The sequence below is a fragment of the Apodemus sylvaticus genome, chromosome 20 (genome assembly GCF_947179515.1).
Source record: "Apodemus sylvaticus chromosome 20, mApoSyl1.1, whole genome shotgun sequence".
In the NCBI taxonomy this organism is placed as follows: Eukaryota; Metazoa; Chordata; class Mammalia; order Rodentia; family Muridae; genus Apodemus; species Apodemus sylvaticus.
In genome coordinates, this window is record NC_067491.1 from 48,120,813 (window position 1) to 48,138,913 (window position 18,101).

The following is an 18,101-nucleotide window of genomic DNA, read 5'->3' on the forward strand; positions in this document are numbered from 1 at the left end:
TGTGAGTCTTTTCAGTTACCCAAAATGTTTTAAATGTGTTTAGAATGACCAGTTCGATGGCACATTCTCTAAGTAGCCAGACTTCCCTATTACAAATCAGAAACTTTGGAATCTTCTCCTTTAAAACAAACAAACAAACAAAAACATTAAACTTGCTTCCAAGTGCTTCAAAGCCACCAGCTAGGGTCTGGCTTCAGGTTTCTGACACAAACCCCTTCATACAGCCTAAAGAATTTCCCTAGGCACATCAGGAGCACTCAAATTTCGTGTTAACGATTATATTACAGGCATTCAATTATGTTTTCCAAACGTCTACATAGAAATCCTGAAGGCCGTTAGAAAATATCCTTAGCCCTAAGCCTGGGCTGGCAAGTGAAACCTTCTACCTGTAACAGCAAAACAAAAGCCGACCTTCCGATCCCAGCAGGCCACGCTGCAAAGTGGCACGCGGTGCATTGTGCAGCACGAATTCTTTGTAACAGTGGGAGACACTGCAGAACAAAAATACTATTACAAATGCTTCAAAAAGAACATTTTTTGGCGGCGATAGAGACTTTTGACATTATTTATTAGGTTCAAAAATGCTTCACAAAGCGTAACAATGGTTCTGTGGAAACCAATACATCTGAGGCCGTTTCTGTTGTTCTGGGCAGGCATTGATTGGAAGATGGGCAGAACTCTCAGAACAATTCCTTCTCAGCAGTATGTGTGAGTATTCACCACGGGCTTCGAAAGACTCTGTGAACAAGCCTTATGGAAATCCCGGGGTGGGCGCGGGGCCACTGAGGAGCAAGCCTTCATTAACTTCTTGGAAAATAAACGGGTAGAAGAGCCCACGAGCAGAGGCAGGGGCTCTTTGACCACACGGGCAGGGAAAGAGATAGCCGCCTTTGGCCTCCTTTCGCCTGGGAGATGAGGATGCTTTGGGGGCGTCTCCGCTGTTATGGCAACCGCGCCTCTTCCTAATGCACTTCCGCACACGGTCAGGGAATCTGTTTGTGTCGGGGATCCCGAGGATGCCGCTGCTACTTTATCCTGCTGCACAGTTTCGGAAGTCTTACAGTTGATCGGCTGGGAAGAGGAGTTCTGACTGACACTTCTGCAGAGGCCAATGGCGGTAAAAGGTCTCATCACAGGACCTGGAAGAAAAAGCAGAGCGACAATGGAACTCCAGTCTTTGGACAAGGATCACAGGGCAGCATCTGGGCTGGACAGGGAGGAAAGAGAATCCTTGGCTACCCTGTGGCATAATCCAAATGCTGAATTTTCCTTTGCTGGCACCTGAAACAGGATCCGGAGAGTAATAACAGTATTTCAAAGGAATCTTTTCAAATCTGTTCCCAAGAGAATGATGAAAGTGGAACGCCATCTTCTAATTTTCAGAAGTTTGTAAAGAGAAACAGTATTGAATCATGTTAGTTATGCTAGAAAAGATCAGTGGCCCGCTCAGACTGACTAACGGCCTAAAAACAAACCTAAAAGTTAGTTACTTCGTCGATTTTATTAGAAGTTGTAAAACCAGATGAAAAATGAAAAACAAAATAGATTACCCTGAGGCTGAGTCTATCCAACAGCACTCTCCCACTGACATTAATATCAGATTTAATTTTCTTCTTTGCTCAATCATACTTACATTATTATATATTCTATCTGCATTTTATGCAGATAGTATTACTTTTTGAGAAATTCTACACGTTGACCACACACATTAGAAGTCTATTCCTTTACTAATAAATTAAGATAACGTACATGCTTTAAATTATTCTCTGCAAGTCTCTATAGGCTTTTCAGTAACAAGAAAATTGCTAAAATATTTTAAATGACCCACAGAGTTATTTTCAAAAATGTATAAAATTGGAATGCATGATAGTATCTTCCTAACACGGGATGTTGAACAGTCATTGTCTCTCTAAGGAATTAAATTCCCTTTCCACTGCATTGCTTGGTAGGTACTGAGTATTTTCCACTGTGTACTTAGTAAACCTGACAAGTAGACAAATGACACAATAAGAGTTTAGTGAATCTGACTGACCCAAAGTGAGAATTATTCTTGAACATAGACATGGAATTATCATTTCCAAATATCTAGTGCTGTGCAGAAACCTAATAACTCCATGTGAACTTCCAGAGCTCACAGATGAGCCATTTCATTATTTACCACATTTAGTGCATAAAAGTTCTACTGAAGCTCTGGAACATAGCACAATAGGAAATTATATAAGCAGAGTATACTGTCCTATCTCTTAAGCTGGAAAAAAAAAAAAGAAAGGACATTCTCTCCTTCGGAACACTCCAGTAATCATGACGATAAATTTGGCAAGTGATAAGTTTAGTCTTGAGTGTGTAGTCTAGCCCAGTCCAGGCAGCGGAGTCCAGTCCTGGAACACGAACTAGTGTGGACTTCTTTTGTCCTCACAGGGAATGTGACGCTTTCACTATCTGTGTCACTGGAGGGCTGATGAAATCAAAGCTGTTCATTCATGTATTCACTGGCTAACGTATGAGGATCTGGTAAGGGGCCCAACAACGCTCAAGGCGTTAGTTAGGAATCCAGAAAAGAACAGCGCGAGCAATATTTCTGCGCATAGACAACTTATAGTCTTTCTGTTCATGGGGAGAAATGGGATGAAGGATGCCAACTCATGAAGAAGTAAGCTTAGAAGTCTTGATTTGTCGATGAATCCAAAGAGAAAAATAAAGGAAGACAGGAGATTAGGAAAAACCAAGTGTGTCATACTCCACTACAGACTTGACCATGGAGAATTAAATGAGTCAAATATTTGAGGAATGACCACGGCAAAGGGCTAAGCTTTGTGAACATAGAAAATGCTTAAGGCAGAAGAACTGTCATTGTCCTCCTAAGGCCTTAGCACAAGGATGTCCTGACCTGGGGTCACAGTGAGAAGTTTGAATTGTGATGTCCACCCTACAGTAGCAGAACCCCCAACAGACCTCCAATTCTGTTTCTAAGTCATGAGAATAACATTCCCTATCTCAGCAGAGGGATCGTACTGATTAAAGCTGAAGGTGTAAGTTTATACTAGTACGTTGTCTTACACAGAGCAAGACTCAAAGGAAGTTAACTAGGTTGGGGAGATGGCTCAGTTGATAATATGCTTGCTCACAAACATTAGATCCCCAGATCTCGTGTAAAAAAACACCTGGTGTGGGAACAGGCGTTTTCAGTCCCAGAGTTAGGAAGGTGGAGAACAGAGGATCCCGGGGATTCTCTGGTCAGCCAGTCTAACCTAATGAATGAGATCCAAGCCAATGAATGCTGTCTCGGAAGGAGGCAGACTCCTCAGGATGAGATATGCGGCTGTACTCTGGCCTTCAGACACATATATATGTGCACATGCATGTGTGTACACATGCACATACACACACAGGTGCACACATGCACGAGAACACACACACACAATGGGTACCTGTACACACATAAACATACACATACATACATTTACACACATACATTTTTTTAAAAGTATTAACCAACTCACATAATCTGCATCCCATTGTTGGTCTAGCATCCCGGAAAGGAAAGAATCTCAGACTCAGTATCAGCAGACCATCTTGCAGAACCTGTCTTAGCATTTGGCATGAAATATCTCTCCTCCTGTCCCACTCACCCCCCAAAACTTCAAAAATCCTCCAAGACAAGAAAGCTACATAACACCAACCCAATCTTTCCTTCTATGAAGTGGTTCCTAACAGCTTTCCTTACATTTCCTCTCCAGTCTGAACTTCAGAATTATAAACACCACCAACATTACACAGTCTCTACTGTGTTTAGGGCACTTTGTTTAAATGAACCCTTTAATTACAAGCACTCTTTTACTTATTGATTGATTGATTGATTGATTTAATGTTTTATTTACTTACATTTCAAATGCTATTCCCTTTCACTATTCCCCCTCCACAAACCCCATTCTCATCCCCCCTTCCCTGCGTCTATGAGGATGCTCCCCCACCCCCACCCACTTCTACCTCACCACCTCACCATTCCCCTACACTGGGGCATCAAGCCCTCCCAGCACTCCTTATAGCGCTACTTATTCTTGATTTAAGGATGATGAGAGCAAGCTCAAGGGACATCCATGGCACTGTATCATGGCTCCAGAATTGACATGAGAGATTGCTAAGCCTTGATCCAAGATCTTCAATTCAAAGCCCCTTTCTTATGTTCCTTTTCTTTATATCTAGTCATTTGGTTTTTAAAAATCCTTTGCATGGGCATGTACCCATGTATGCTTGTGTGCACATATGCCTACCATATATGCATGGGCAAACACACATGTGAGTGCCAACAGAGACTCGTGCGTGCACAAGCATGCGTGTGAAGGTCAGAGGACAGCGTCCAGTTTAAGCCCTCGCCTTTCACCTGGTTTGAGACAGCCTCTTCTCTTTCTGTTGTCCTTCATCACCATGTATGCTCAGATGGCTTGGCTATGAATTTCCAAGGATTCTCATGTTTCCCTCACCTCCCGTCCTCACGGTTGAAGCGCTGAGATTATAGTCATGTGCTTATGTGCTCAACTTACATGGGTTCGAGAGATCCAAACTCAGGTCTTTCAAACACCTTAGCCATTGAACTATCTCCCCACTCTCCGTTCCCTTACTTTTAATCATTTCCCCTACTGTGGCAGCTGAAGTTGAAACATCTAATTTTGACACATATTATCCTATCCTATTAATTCACAGCTCCTTTGTTTATAAAGCGGGAGGGGGGTGACTAGAAGCCTAAACATTATGTGTTGGCTTTGTAAATGGACCTAAAATGATCAGCATAAAGTGTAGCATGTGATAGCAGCTTAACATATATGTAGGTTGGAATGACATCACTGCCACTGTCCAGTATAACCCCTTAATTATCAATAACTTGTCAACAGTAGACACTTGAATGTCATGCTTGTCAACAAGTAATCTAAGTGGAACTGATACAGCCCTTAGCACACTTGGAGAATGTGGTGGCTTACAACTGATTCAATAATCGGTTTCTATTGACGTCAAAATGCAGAAAGTGACGATCTGAGAGAAGGAAAGTTAGAAACCACAACGTGATACCTACCAGAATCTCCCTTGGAGTTGCCCAAGGGATGGTTCTGAAGTGGTATGTGTCTACCTGCAGCTTCCAGAGAAATGGTATTCACTGACTGTGATCTTTTAAGAAGCTTATTGGCAGCTTGTTTTTCCAGGAATGGGCTGATCCAGGCCTGCTTGGACCGTCGTCTGGGGGGCTTCTGCTCTTCATTGATGGTAAAGACCAGATCATCTTCCTCCATTTCACTGGATGGTGACACGGAAGGACAGGTTTCTCCACCAATGTCTTCTTCCTCAAGAGAAACGGTGCTCGCAGGAGACTTGGGGATTGTGTACTGGTGAACACAAAGTAGTCTTTTACCTGTCATTGGGCTATGAGTCCCTATAGATCCTGTAAAAGGGAAATACATTAGTTTGAAAGAATCACTTCAAAAATCATCTTCTAGATTAATGGAAGTGAGGATGGATCCAGTTATAGAGAGATTTGTGTTTCAAACCTGAGCAAGCATAAATGACCACAAGAGGAACTAAGGTATGGGAAGAAAAAAGCTGGGAAGAATGTGGAGAGAAGCAAAGGGCTGTGAATACTTTAAGTCTGAGATATGGAGCAGACACTATGTGAGTTCTGAATATAGTTGCCATTTAGTCCTTGTAAAAGCCATAGCTAGCTGAGAGTAGTATTATTTCCATTTATAGTCAGAAGCCTTGCTCAAAGCCTGAAAGTGCCCCCCCCCCACACACACACCGAACTGTATTGAAACTCTGATTTGCAATACCTATATCTTCTACCTTCAGTATCTACACATGTGATCTTGGTAGGGAATAAAGTTGTTAAAAATATGCTGAATGGGGTTCATTTTGTTTCTCAATATAAGAGAACTGAGACACACAAGAGCATGTGCCTCATGGAGGCACAGACAGGTGAAGCCCTGTAAAGATGGAGACAGGGATTAGGAGCCAAAGATATAGACAGACAGACAGACAGACAGACAGACAGACAGACATGGCACATTGGTAATTCCAATGTCATGCAATCAGAGATAAGAGGGTCTCTGGGGCTTAGTGGCCGGTCATCCTAAGCTGCTTGGCAAGTTCCAGGCCAAGGAAGGATTAAACGTAAGTCTCCAACAGTCAAAGATAGGCATGGATACAGCTAGGTCAAAGTCAATGTTCCTTGTCACAGACAATGGTGCCTTGGAGGAGCTAGGAAAAAGATGGCATAAAGAGATAGCTAAGAAACAATTGGCCGAAAGCAGTGGGCAAGTTACAGATGGAGAAAAAGAATATTAAGTCTCTGGAGTTTGCAACCAGATGGACAGTATAGGGTTGTGCATATGCATGTGAGTGTGCATGTATATGTGTAACTGTGTATGTATGTGTAATGTGTGCATGTATGTGTGGTGTGTGTAAATGTATATATCTGTATCTGAGTGTATGTGTGTGTGGTGTATCTGTGTGTCTATATGTGTGTGTTTGTGTGTCAACGAGTGTGTGTATACTGTGTGTGTATGTTTCTATGTGGGTATGTCATTGTATGTGTGAGAGTATGTGTGTTAGTATGTCTGTGTGTTTTTGTGACTATGTGTGGTATGTGTGCATGTATGTGTGTTTATGTCTTTGTGTATATCTCCATGTGTGAGTGAGTGTGTAAGTGTGTGAGTGTGTATGCATGCATGTGTGTATGTGTCTATATATGGAGTGGGGTATATTTGTGTGTGTGTGTGTGTGTGTGTGATTTTAGTATTATAGATAGAAAACAATTGAGTATGAGAATGGATAAAGCTTATTTGTTTGTATGTAATTACCAAATTCAAGCTTCTTGTGATTCTGTGTTTTGTGTAAATAAAAACATAAATGTTGACTTGTTTTTTAAGATCTGTTTTTCTTGTCTTAGAATGCTAGTAAAAGTCAATGAAAGAGCGACACTTTGGAGCTAGGCATGAATCATAACTTTCTGTAGTTCACAGCTCAGGAAATTTCTCTTTAATTTTACACAGCCTCAGTTTCTCATTCCTAAAATATGAAGAATTGCTCCTATCCTTTTGAGACTGTGTTGATAATGAGGATCCCTAGTGTGCAGAATGAAGTACAGTTGGGTGTAGAGAACAAATACTAATATCAACATTATTATATGGTAAAACCAATATGTGAAAGAATAACTAAAATATAAAGATATAAAGAACACAATGGAAACAATAAAATGAAGAAAATACACAAAAATCAACAACTCAAATGCTGGAAATTCTATGAATTTTTAATTAGACAAAATTGAAATTCATAGTTAAAATAGTTTAGCACTCCTACTACAGATGAAATTAGTGAAATATTTTTATATCACAATGACATAAAATGAAATCTTTAATGGAGAGGTAGTATAGGAAAGAGAAATTTCCAGGGTTTAAGAATCTCCTTGGGCCGGGTGGTGGTGGCACACGCCTTTAATCCCAGCACTTGGGAAGCAGAGGCAGATTTCTGAGTTCGAGGCCAGCCTGGTCTACAGAGTGAGTTCCAGGACAGCCAGGGCTACACAGAGAAACCCTGACTCAAAAAAAAAAAATCTCCTTGGATTGGTTGTTAAACAGTGTAGTTTTAAGAATTGAAAGGGATCTTGTAGAAAGCCACTGAATCTGTGATAGTATGACCAAATGGCCTACTTATTTATACACTCAGTTGTGTCCTTTAGAAGATTTATTCAATGGACATTGAAAATAGGTCACACATACACAGTGGGATTTTATTCAACAATGAAATTGTAGAATTTGTAAAAATGTAGATTGAATCCAAATATATTATATGGATTGGGGTAATGAAGAACAGAACAAAAAGCATTGTTTTTTTAATATAAATTAAATTTAGATTTTATCCTTGCTTGTTTATGTCAGACTGAGTATGTGTTGATGTCAGCAAACTGCAGAAGAGAAAGGAGAAGAAAAATAGTAGGTTTCAAGAGAGGTTGGGAGACTGACTAAATATACGTGATATAGAGGGAAAGGTGAAAGGAATACTGGAGGTGGAATGGTTTGCAGAAAGTTGAGAAAGAAAAGGAGACCCATCAGTCAAAGGTGGGTGTACATAAAAGAAGCCTCTACTTTGTTAGGTATATACAATTTTTTGAGAGGGTAATATGGTTCAGGACTATAGTTCCAGAACTCTGTAGCAGCGACAGGCAAATCACTGGGAGTTCAAAGCTAGTCTGCCCATCTAGGGCTGCAAGTGAAATAATTCATCAAATATAATTATAAATTAATGAAATGTTAATTAATCACAAATGTAAATCCTCAAATTATTACACTACAACCAATAAAATTATTTGTTTCATAAAACTAAAAAAAAAAAAAAAAAAAGAAGATTTATTCAAGCCCTGGATTTGAGTAGCTGTGAATCTGCCCTTATTTGAAAATAGGGTTTTTACAAATGAAAATAAAGTTGAGGTCATTGGGGTGATCTTCAGTTCAATAGGACAAATGTCCTTATGAGAAGAGAAATAGAGACATGGAGAGGAACACCATGGATGGGAGAGATGAAGAGATGTTCCAATAAAAGAATGCCAAGAACTGCTATCAAAAGCTAAACAAGCATTGAAATAAATTCTCCCTCAGAAACTGCAGACAACACTTTTTGAGTCTTGCTCTCCAAAGAGAGAAAATAAAGTCTCTTGTTTTAACCTGCCCAGTTTGTGGTAATTGGCCACAATATCCACAAAACTATTACATAATTATAGCTCAAATTTGCACACATTATCCTAAAGTAATTACCAACAAAACTCATCCACCCAAAACCAAAGTGTTTGGATTTTGGAGATGGAAAAGAGAAGAATCCCAAATAACTGTGAAAGGGGAAGGACTGGGTTGAATGTCTTGAGTTCTATCATGTAGAGGAGCTGGGTCAGAATACCAGACATAATCTGTGTTGAATCACAAGTGACCAAGAGGATACTGTCCATGCTAACTGCCACATTTTGCTAAAACTAAACTATGTACACTGAGAGATAATCATAGAAAATAATCTGGAATCCCACTCAAGTGGGGTTATTCTTAGGCTATCTGTCCAATTTGAAGGGATTAGAGACCTTCCCATCCTTTTACTGCCAAGAAGAAATATAGATTTAAAAAAAATTTTAGAGAGAAGAATTTTTAAGAACGTAAAAACTTCTGGTTTTTAAATGCTGGTAATTTTTAGTCTTCTAATTATGTAGTATGGAATAAGCACAGCACAAGTACTCTGAAAAAGCACAGGCCACCTGTGCTCCCACACACAGTTTTTGTCACATAGTCAGACCTACAAGTAGCACAATCATTTACTTCCTCCTATAATATACCTTAGAACAGGATTTTTTAAAATATTCATCTTGAATGTATAAGACTGCATTTGTATTGTTGGTCACAGATGGTCTTATATCTAAACATCTGGTCTACCTCCATCACATTAACTTGAATGTCTGATTTTCATTTTCATTGTTTTGCTATGTCATCTTAAATGCCACAGTTTGACATGGCAGACAAAAATTTTTAAGCTTTCCGAAATGAAGAGAAACATTTAGATTCTTTGCTGAAGTGGAAACTTCTGGTTTCTTTGGAAACTCGGCTATATCGAATGATGTTTTGCTGGGGCACACAGGTGAAAGGATGTTTTTGCTAAAGCAGGCACAGGAAAGAATGTTTTTCTGAAGCAGACACATGAAAGCATGTATGATGTTCAGAAGGAATATAAATATGACCCCAAAGACAGTGGGAGCTCAAGCATTGGTTTGCTTTGCTTGCTTTGCTGTTCTTTACTAGTAACGCGAATTGGTTTGCCTTACATTGCATTGCTGAGCTCTGCTTGTAGTGATGCCATGTTGAGAAACTTGCCAAATGACTGCTCCTCAGGTTTCTGCTGTTTCTTGCCACTTCTGAGGCCTCAGGCTGGTTGGTGAGCCTTGCAGGTTTCTTCAGAATTGAAGTGCACTTGCTGGTTTGTATGTGGTGATTTCCAGGGGGACTGGACTACAGCTGCTAATTCATATTGGGTGTTTGCTACTGGACTGGACTGCTGATATCCTGACAATGAAGATTGGACACCCCCACCAAACAGGACTACTTCCCCTGTGTCCTAATAACTTTTCTCTTCCAATACCTCTGGTGGGTAGTGGGCTAGTGGGGAGGTTGAATGCTTATTAAAGTACGTTAGAAAAAATTATGCATACATCTTTCAAACTTGTAGCTTCGGGTCTCTTGGTCCAAAAGGAAAATGAATACCACTATAACTAATGGTATCAACCCACCCTTCTTCTGTTGTTCAAATATTGTAGATAAGATGCAAGGTCTGAACAACTTCAAATACACTGAACTTCTATTCACATCTAAGACGTTAGGAATAAAGATAATTCTAATGTTATCTGAGACTAGCCATCTTCAATCTCCAAGATGTAAATATTTTGGAGGTCTAAAGTTTTACACTATTGCATAAAATATTCTACTGCTTCTCAGAAGAGCAATTAACTTTGCATTTTGTAACATATTAGGCTTCTGTGTACTGGAAACAAATAAAAGCAGTACTATGACATTGAAATGGATAGTCACTGTGGTTATTTAGTTATTCAACCAATATTTTTAAGCATCTTCTGTAGATTAGATACTATTCCAATGATGAATATTTATACAGGCCAATATAAGAAATTATTTGAAGACAAAATCTATCAGTTGATATACACTAGAATTAACTTAAGTCTATCAAACTAGATTTTTAATTTCACAGATTCTTGAGTCTGTTTCTAGTATCATCAGTGATACCATGGCCACATCACCTGGGCTAATAGAATTACTTGTTATCTTGGTCTTAGAGAGAGAAACTTCTCAAAATTCTTCTGCAGTCTTCAATGGCTTTTAATATTTTTCTTAATTTTCCTTCCTAGCTAGTAACAAAATTTAAGCTCGACTCCAGAGCCAGTGGCTCAAAATCCAGCACTTCTTGGTAGATTACACATCTAAATCTAATTCAGTCTTTCCAAACATTGGCTACATATTAGACAATATATATTAGACAATAACATATGGGACATGCTTTTTAAAAATATGGTTGTGTCCTACTATTGGCAAACCCAGTGGGTGAGACCCAGGTATCTGTGCTGTAAGGCACCTTTGTGATTAAATCTTATTGTTAGTGTAGAGAGTCCTTGATCTGTGAAAATTATATAGGTATCCAAAGGCTACTGTGCTTTATTCAGCAATATAATCATGAAAATGAACTGAAAAGTCAGTAATATCTTTCTCTTCAAGTCTTTCTGCATCCAAACACCATATCAGAATCCAGCAGATAAACTACTTATAACTCAAGTGTTACATTTTACATGTTTTCATACCAATAATCTCACTTGAGCCCCACTAAACCTCTCTGGTTTACTAATTTTACTAAGAGACTGAAGCCAAGAAAAAAATCATCCTGACCATATGACTAGTTGAGCTGAAAGCAGGACCCAGGTAGTATTGTTTTGCCACTTCACAATACACAAAGTACCTTGAATGACAGCAGCTAACAAATACTGGGCACTGACCACAAACTAGCCCATGTCCTACCAGGCAAGCCCTAGCATAAGAAATGCTCCCAGCACTGTGTCTAATATAATCAAAAATCACCATTTCAAATGATGGCCAGTGAATAAAATTGGCAGAACCAGGATGTGAATCTATGCATGACTTATATGAGCTCCCTCTTCAAACCACACTTGCAGGCTACTGGTATAGGAATCTATAGATTATAGATACTTGTGTTTTGTTGGTGGTGGCAGTAGTGGTAATGCACTGACATTGTGCAAGTCATTTTACCTCACAAGAAATTCAGTCTCTTATTTTCCATCACAGATCTTCTATCGGCTACTAACGTCATTTTAAATTATTTTCTATCAGACAGGAGATTTAAAGGCACAATAAAATAAACCTAAAGGCTGAAAGCATTTTACAAAAACAACTTCTTATTCTCTCTGAGTTGCAAAGTTATTGTGATCAATCATGGTAGGTGTCGGCGTATTCTTTTGGAGAGGTTGGGCGAGAGCGGGACAAGATGGCTCACGGTGTAGAGCAAGCTGGTGCATTTACTTTCAACTCAATAAGACAAGCAGGTGAAGTTCTATGTCTTTGGGCATTTTTTTTATTCGATATATTTTTTATTTACATTTCAAATGATCCCCTTTCCTAGCCCACCCACTCCCTGAAAGTCCCGTAAGCCCCCTTCTCTTCCTCTGTCCTCCCACCCACCCCTTCCCACTTCCCCGTTCTGGTTTTGCCGAATACTGCTTCACTGAGTCTTTCCAGAACAAGGGGCCACTCCTCCATTCTTCTTGTACCTCATTTGATGTGTGGATTATGTTTTGGGTATTCCAGTTTTCTAGGCTAATATCCACTTTTGAGTGAGTGTATACCAAGATTCACCTTTTGAGTCTGGGTTACCTCACTTAGTATGATGTTCTCTAGCTCCATCCATTTGCCTAAGAATTTCATGAATTCATTGTTTCTAATGGCTGAATAGTACTCCATTGTGTAGATATACCACATTTTTTGCATCCACTCTTCTGTTGAGGGACATCTGGGTTCTTTCCAGCATCTGGCAATTATAAATAGGGCTGCTATGAACATAGTAGAGCATGTATCCTTATTACATGCTGGGGAATCCTCTCGGTATATGCCCAGGAGTGGTATAGCAGGATCTTCTGGAAGTGAGGTGCCCAGTTTTCGGAGGAACCGCCAGACTGATTTCATTTTTACATCCAGAAAGGTTGCCCTCAGCCCTTCATACAGCCGTTCCTCAGAGCTTCCCTGCATCCTTGTTTCCCCAGTCGATCTCTTCACCCAACAGGGTTTCTAACTCTGCCATGCTTATGTTATGAACGACTGCCAGAAACCCTGACCTAAAATACAGAGGCAATTAATTCCCCCAAGCTCATTATATATGTACCACTTAGCGGAGAATAGAGGATAAACCTGCATGCTTTTGTTTCTACCTATCAAACATGCACTCAAAATGTTTGTTAAAAACCTACTACGTGTCTTACCTTATACTAGGTGTAAGAGATTAGTATAAATGTGGTCCTTACCTCCATGAAGATTATAATTACTGTATATTATGGGCAAAAACAAAACAGCACCACTAAATAGTTATAAATAGAAAGGAGTATCAAGGAAGAACCATAGTGTTGAGAGTAAGATTCCTAGGTGGCATTTCATCTCAAAAGACCAGGAGTCTGAAAGGGGTTTGCTCATTCCAAAGTGAAGAAGAAACTGCCCTGACCATCGAAAGCAGCCCCAAAGGCAGAGATAAAGTAAGCATGGGGGGGGGGGCAGGGAGGAGTCTCGAGTTTTCACAGTAGGTGATAGAAAAGAGGAACAGATCACAGCATCTAAAGAATGCCAAGCAAGATTAATGCAAAGCACAGCCTGCAATCGCACACCTAAGAACATCATTCTCAAACTGCAAAAAGTCAGACACAAAGAGTTTAAAAAATGTGTAAACATGTGCATGCACATGCATGCATGCCTGTTTGTGCAGGTGCAAGTGAATATGCATATGTGTACGCGTTTGAGTATATAGACCAGATGTGAACTTCAGGTCTCATTCCTAAGGTACCATCTACCTTGGTTTGTTTGTTTGTTTGTTTGTTTGTTCAGTTGGTTGGTTGGTTGGTTGGTTTGGCTTGATTTGAGTTTTTTTTGACAAGGTCTCTCACTGCCTTGAGAAACTTGGGGAATTAGCTAAACTGAACGGCCAGAGAGCCTCAAGGATCTGATCTAACTCCCTCGCCTTCCTGCTGCTGAAATTACAATGGAATGCTGTTGCACCCAGAATTTTTGTATGGATTCTGAGTATCAAACAGAGGTCTTCATATGCTTGCACAGCAAGTATGTCACACACTGAGCCAGTTTCCTGAACATAAAGAGAAAATCTTGAAAGAAGCCAAGGAAGAGAAAATGCTATCTTAAAGGAGAGAACAGCAGTGGTCACAAGACATTTGATGGGACTCTTTCCAATGGCACTGTCCTGCTAGAAATGTTAAAGGAAATTATTTAGAGAGAAGAAGAAGAAAGGGTGTAGATCATCAACTCAAATCTCATAGAGAGAGGCAGAACTTGGAGAAAGGCTGAATACAATCCTCTTTTTTTTTCCTGTTTGTTAAGAGGACAGTTAACTTCTGAAACAAAACACAGTGCTGACTTCAATTCAAAATGGCTTCCCTTGCTCTATCTCCTGACTCCTTTCTCTGATTAACCTTTATTCAATTAGTACAACTTGTAGTATACACGGTTACTCCTAAGTTTAATTCCCCTCACAAGAATAAAAGTTTGGTGAAAGCATGTAGCAACTTTGCTTTACACGCCTGGCATTTACCAGGCACTCAGAAACTATGGAAAGAAAAAACAAGGAAATGAGCTGTTCCTCTCTCTGATGTGCACTCGTCAGCAGAAAGGTTACCACCCTCCATGTTCACCTCCTCAGACCCCACTTCCTCTTCCTGGGCATGGCCTGGGGATGACCATTTCATCTCTCAGGGACAGGTCCACATCCCTCAGTTCATCACAACCACCACACCAGCTCTAATACCCATGGAGCCTGTTCTCAAACAAGGCAGGCAAGCAAGGTTTGTCTCAGACAACAGTTCATCGAAATGTTGTGACGCCAATTTTTACATGAAGAATTTGAAGACCACGTTGAGGTTCACGGGACAGTCCCTGATGTCAGTCCTGAATGCGAGGGAATAAAGAATGAAGTGCCCACGAACAAGGCCGTCATCTGACATGACTCAGACAAACTACTGTATACAAAGGTGACAACGCCTGCCTTTGGGGGAGGGGGTAAAGCTGTACTTTCTCTTAATATCATTGGACCACAGGGCTCTCCTGTAGAGTCATGAAGTTAGCCTCTCGGCACCTGAAGAAAACATCAGGGCCTTCACACCTGGGGCACACCACTCTCTTCACACTACCTCTTCCCACAATAGCAAAAGACTGATTAAGCTGCAGAAAACTCTCAGCCCAGTGCAGATCCATATAAACTGTTTCATTTCTAAACTTACAAATGTGCTTCACAATGAAATGCAATTTTAAGAGCAATAGCCCAAGCTGGACAATGGTGGCAAGATGTCTTTAATTCCAGTCCACAGGAAAGAGAGGAAGTCAGTCTAGTCTACAGAGGAAGTTCAGACCATCCAAGGGCTACCTAGTGAGACCTTGCTTCCAAACCAACAAAAAACCACATTGGCTCAATAGCCTGAGCATTCGATTACAGCGTTCATTATGTTTTCCAAGTAAGACACAAGTCTTTTCACTGTTATTCCCCCATCTGTACAAGAATTAAGATGATTAAGAATTAAAATATTCCCTACCCACCCCCCAAAAGTCTGTGAGCTTCCAAATGAGGTTATTTTTAAAACTATACTTTAAAAAATTTTAATTACAAACATATGTTTACATGTTGAGAAATTATGCTATCATTTTACCTATCAAAAGTATATGGTGGGGAAATGATTTACCAAGTAAAGTTGCTATGACTATTGGTTTGAATAGGTTTGGTCCTCATAGACACAAGTGTTTGAATGCTTGGTCCACAGGAAGTGATACTATTAGGTTTATCCTTGTTGGAGTAGGCGTGGCCTCATTAGAGAAAGTGTGTCACTGTAGGGCTTTGCCAGTCTTCTCCTGCCTGCCTTCCAATCAATATATAGAACTCTCAGCTCCTCCTGGGATATGTCTGTGCATCTGTTGTCCTGTTCCCACCTGACTTCAGACTGAACCTCTGAGCTTGTAAGCCAGCTCCATTTAAATGTTGTTCTTCATAAGAGTTGCCTTAGTCATGGAGTCTGTTCACAGCAATAAAACCCTAAGATTTGAGTTTGTACCCCTAGTACCCAGGTAAAACACCAGATTTGGTGTGCCTAAAAGTCAAGCACTGAGAGGAGAGACATGTGAATCCGGGACAGGGAACTCACTGGCAAGCAGGTACAGTCTAGCAGAAATAGTGAGCTCTAGGTTCAGTGGCTCAAATGTATAGTGGAAAACACCCCAACATCAGCCTCTGGTTTCTTCATGTCCCCTTCTTGGGTGAGTTCACCATTGTGGGGACACACACACACATACGCATCAAAAAAAGGTGATTTCACATATCACAACTTACAAAATTAGCAAATAATGCCAGGCTCACACTATTCCATTACATGGAAATCCACAATTTGTTCACTCATTCTCTTATGAGCATTATGAGTATAGAAATGGAGTCTAGTTTGATTGTGTTAACACTATTCTAAGCAAAAACACTATGAAAATGCTTGTATGTGTTCTCTACATCTCCCAGAGTGAAATAACCAAGTTGAAAATAGACAAGCTTACCCATGACCTTCTTGAGAGCACCTACTTCACCCAAAATGGTTTATCGACTTACATTCTACCAGAAGTCTACTCAACTTCCTACTGTTCCGCATTCTATCAATGCTTGCAGTGGCTTATAGCCAACATTTATTTGTTTGTTGTTTGTTTGTTTGTTTATTGCCATTTTGTGAATATTAGATGGTATTTGCACTGTGGTTTTAACTCTGTATTTTCCTAATAAAGAACAAACACAGTCTCCTCCTACTAAATCTTGTACCAGCATAGTCTACATGTGTATACTTATGGGATAACTTCTAATCTCTCCTCTCTCTCCTGTTCTGTGGAGAGCTAGCTAGCTGGAGCATAATGACAAAGCCCAGCAGAATAAAATGGGGGAGCAGATAGGTAAGCCAGAGCATCAATATTCTACCTCAAAATGAATAACCAGGAGCTGATATCACTTTAGGGAAGAAACTTACACAATGCCAGTCTGGTCAAACAGTATTTCTCATGCAAAGATGTTTTTGAATGTTTCCTTCACTTTAAGTGATTGACTCAACTTCAGCCACAACTGGCTTGATGTATAAAAGGACTGTGCTTCTTGTCTGTTACGGCTTCAAACAATGCTCAGCCTTCTATGAAACTGTTTTCCCAACTCTCGTTTTGCACACCTGGACACACACAGTGTCACAGTGTTGCAATCCGACTTTTAAAACACAAAACAAGTTATACTGGGAAACAGTGATTTATAAACATTTAAAGCCACAGCATTCATTGGTCCAGAAAAACAAAGCTTCACAGCACTTACTCTTTAAGAAAAGCATGAGGTGTTTCCACTGAAGCTACAGAATTCAACTGAGATGGTTCTTAGTTGGTTTCATTGAATAAATGATTCTGATGAATGAAAGCGAGGGGGAAGATGAGAGGGAAACCATCCCAAGGAGTCAGAATCAATTAAAAGAGGAATTTGGGCTACCTCCAGCCTCAGCCTTTGTTGATGGCATCACCAGAGGCCTGTGTAGATATTATTTTGAAATTTAGAGTTTCAACTTGTATGAACATGAATCCGCATGCTGAGTTCTTGCATGCCTCCGTGAAATGGCAAAAAAGAACTCAACTGACCCTATTCTTGAATTAAAGCAACACGCCGTGGAAGGCCTGAATATAAACCATCTATGCTTGATTAATTAGGTTTGTAAGCATTGTTTCAGAACCAAACAATATTTCTAAAGATTTCAATAGTTCAAAGATTGCCCTATGGCCGTCTGGCCAATACATCTTCCAACACATGCAGTTTACAAGCATTTTTCTTCCCAATATGTTGTCTTTGGTTGGTGCGACATTGTTTGAGTGTGGGGCTATTTGGGTCATGGTGGTTTTCTCCTCTGCACAGCAGTGGTGCTGAGCACAGCACTTTGACCATACATCTTCCATGTCATTTCCATCAAAGGCACATGACACTTCCTGGTGACCAATCAGGAGTGGTCCAGCATCCTAACAGAGGGCATATTGGCAAGCCAAGCTTTCTTAATGACAGCCATTGTTTGGGTCCAACAAAAGGGAGGTCCTGAATATTAACATGTGGCCTTGTGTAAGGGTCATCAGTATGGCACATCCATCATATTTCACAGCTGAGAAAGAGAACTTTATATGTTCTGTCCGAACCCACTGTTGTCTAAATAAATGTCGTGGGCTGACAGCTGACACCAACCAGGCAATGGTCTTGAGTGA

At 40.2% G+C, this 18,101-nt stretch overlaps 1 protein-coding gene across 1 annotated transcript in view; it reads right to left on the reverse strand.

Moving 5' to 3' along the window:
- Positions 1-643: 643 nt before the first annotated feature.
- C20H12orf42 (chromosome 20 C12orf42 homolog) overlaps positions 644-18,101 on the reverse strand; it is a 101,208-nt gene continuing 83,750 nt past the window's right edge. Inside the window, exons 6-7 of the mRNA XM_052165057.1 lie at positions 5,069-5,431; positions 644-1,139 (exon numbers count right to left, since the gene is read on the reverse strand). Coding sequence (XP_052021017.1) covers positions 697-1,139; positions 5,069-5,431 — 806 coding nt within the window. The 3' untranslated portion in view covers positions 644-696. The remainder of the gene's footprint in view (positions 1,140-5,068; positions 5,432-18,101) is intronic.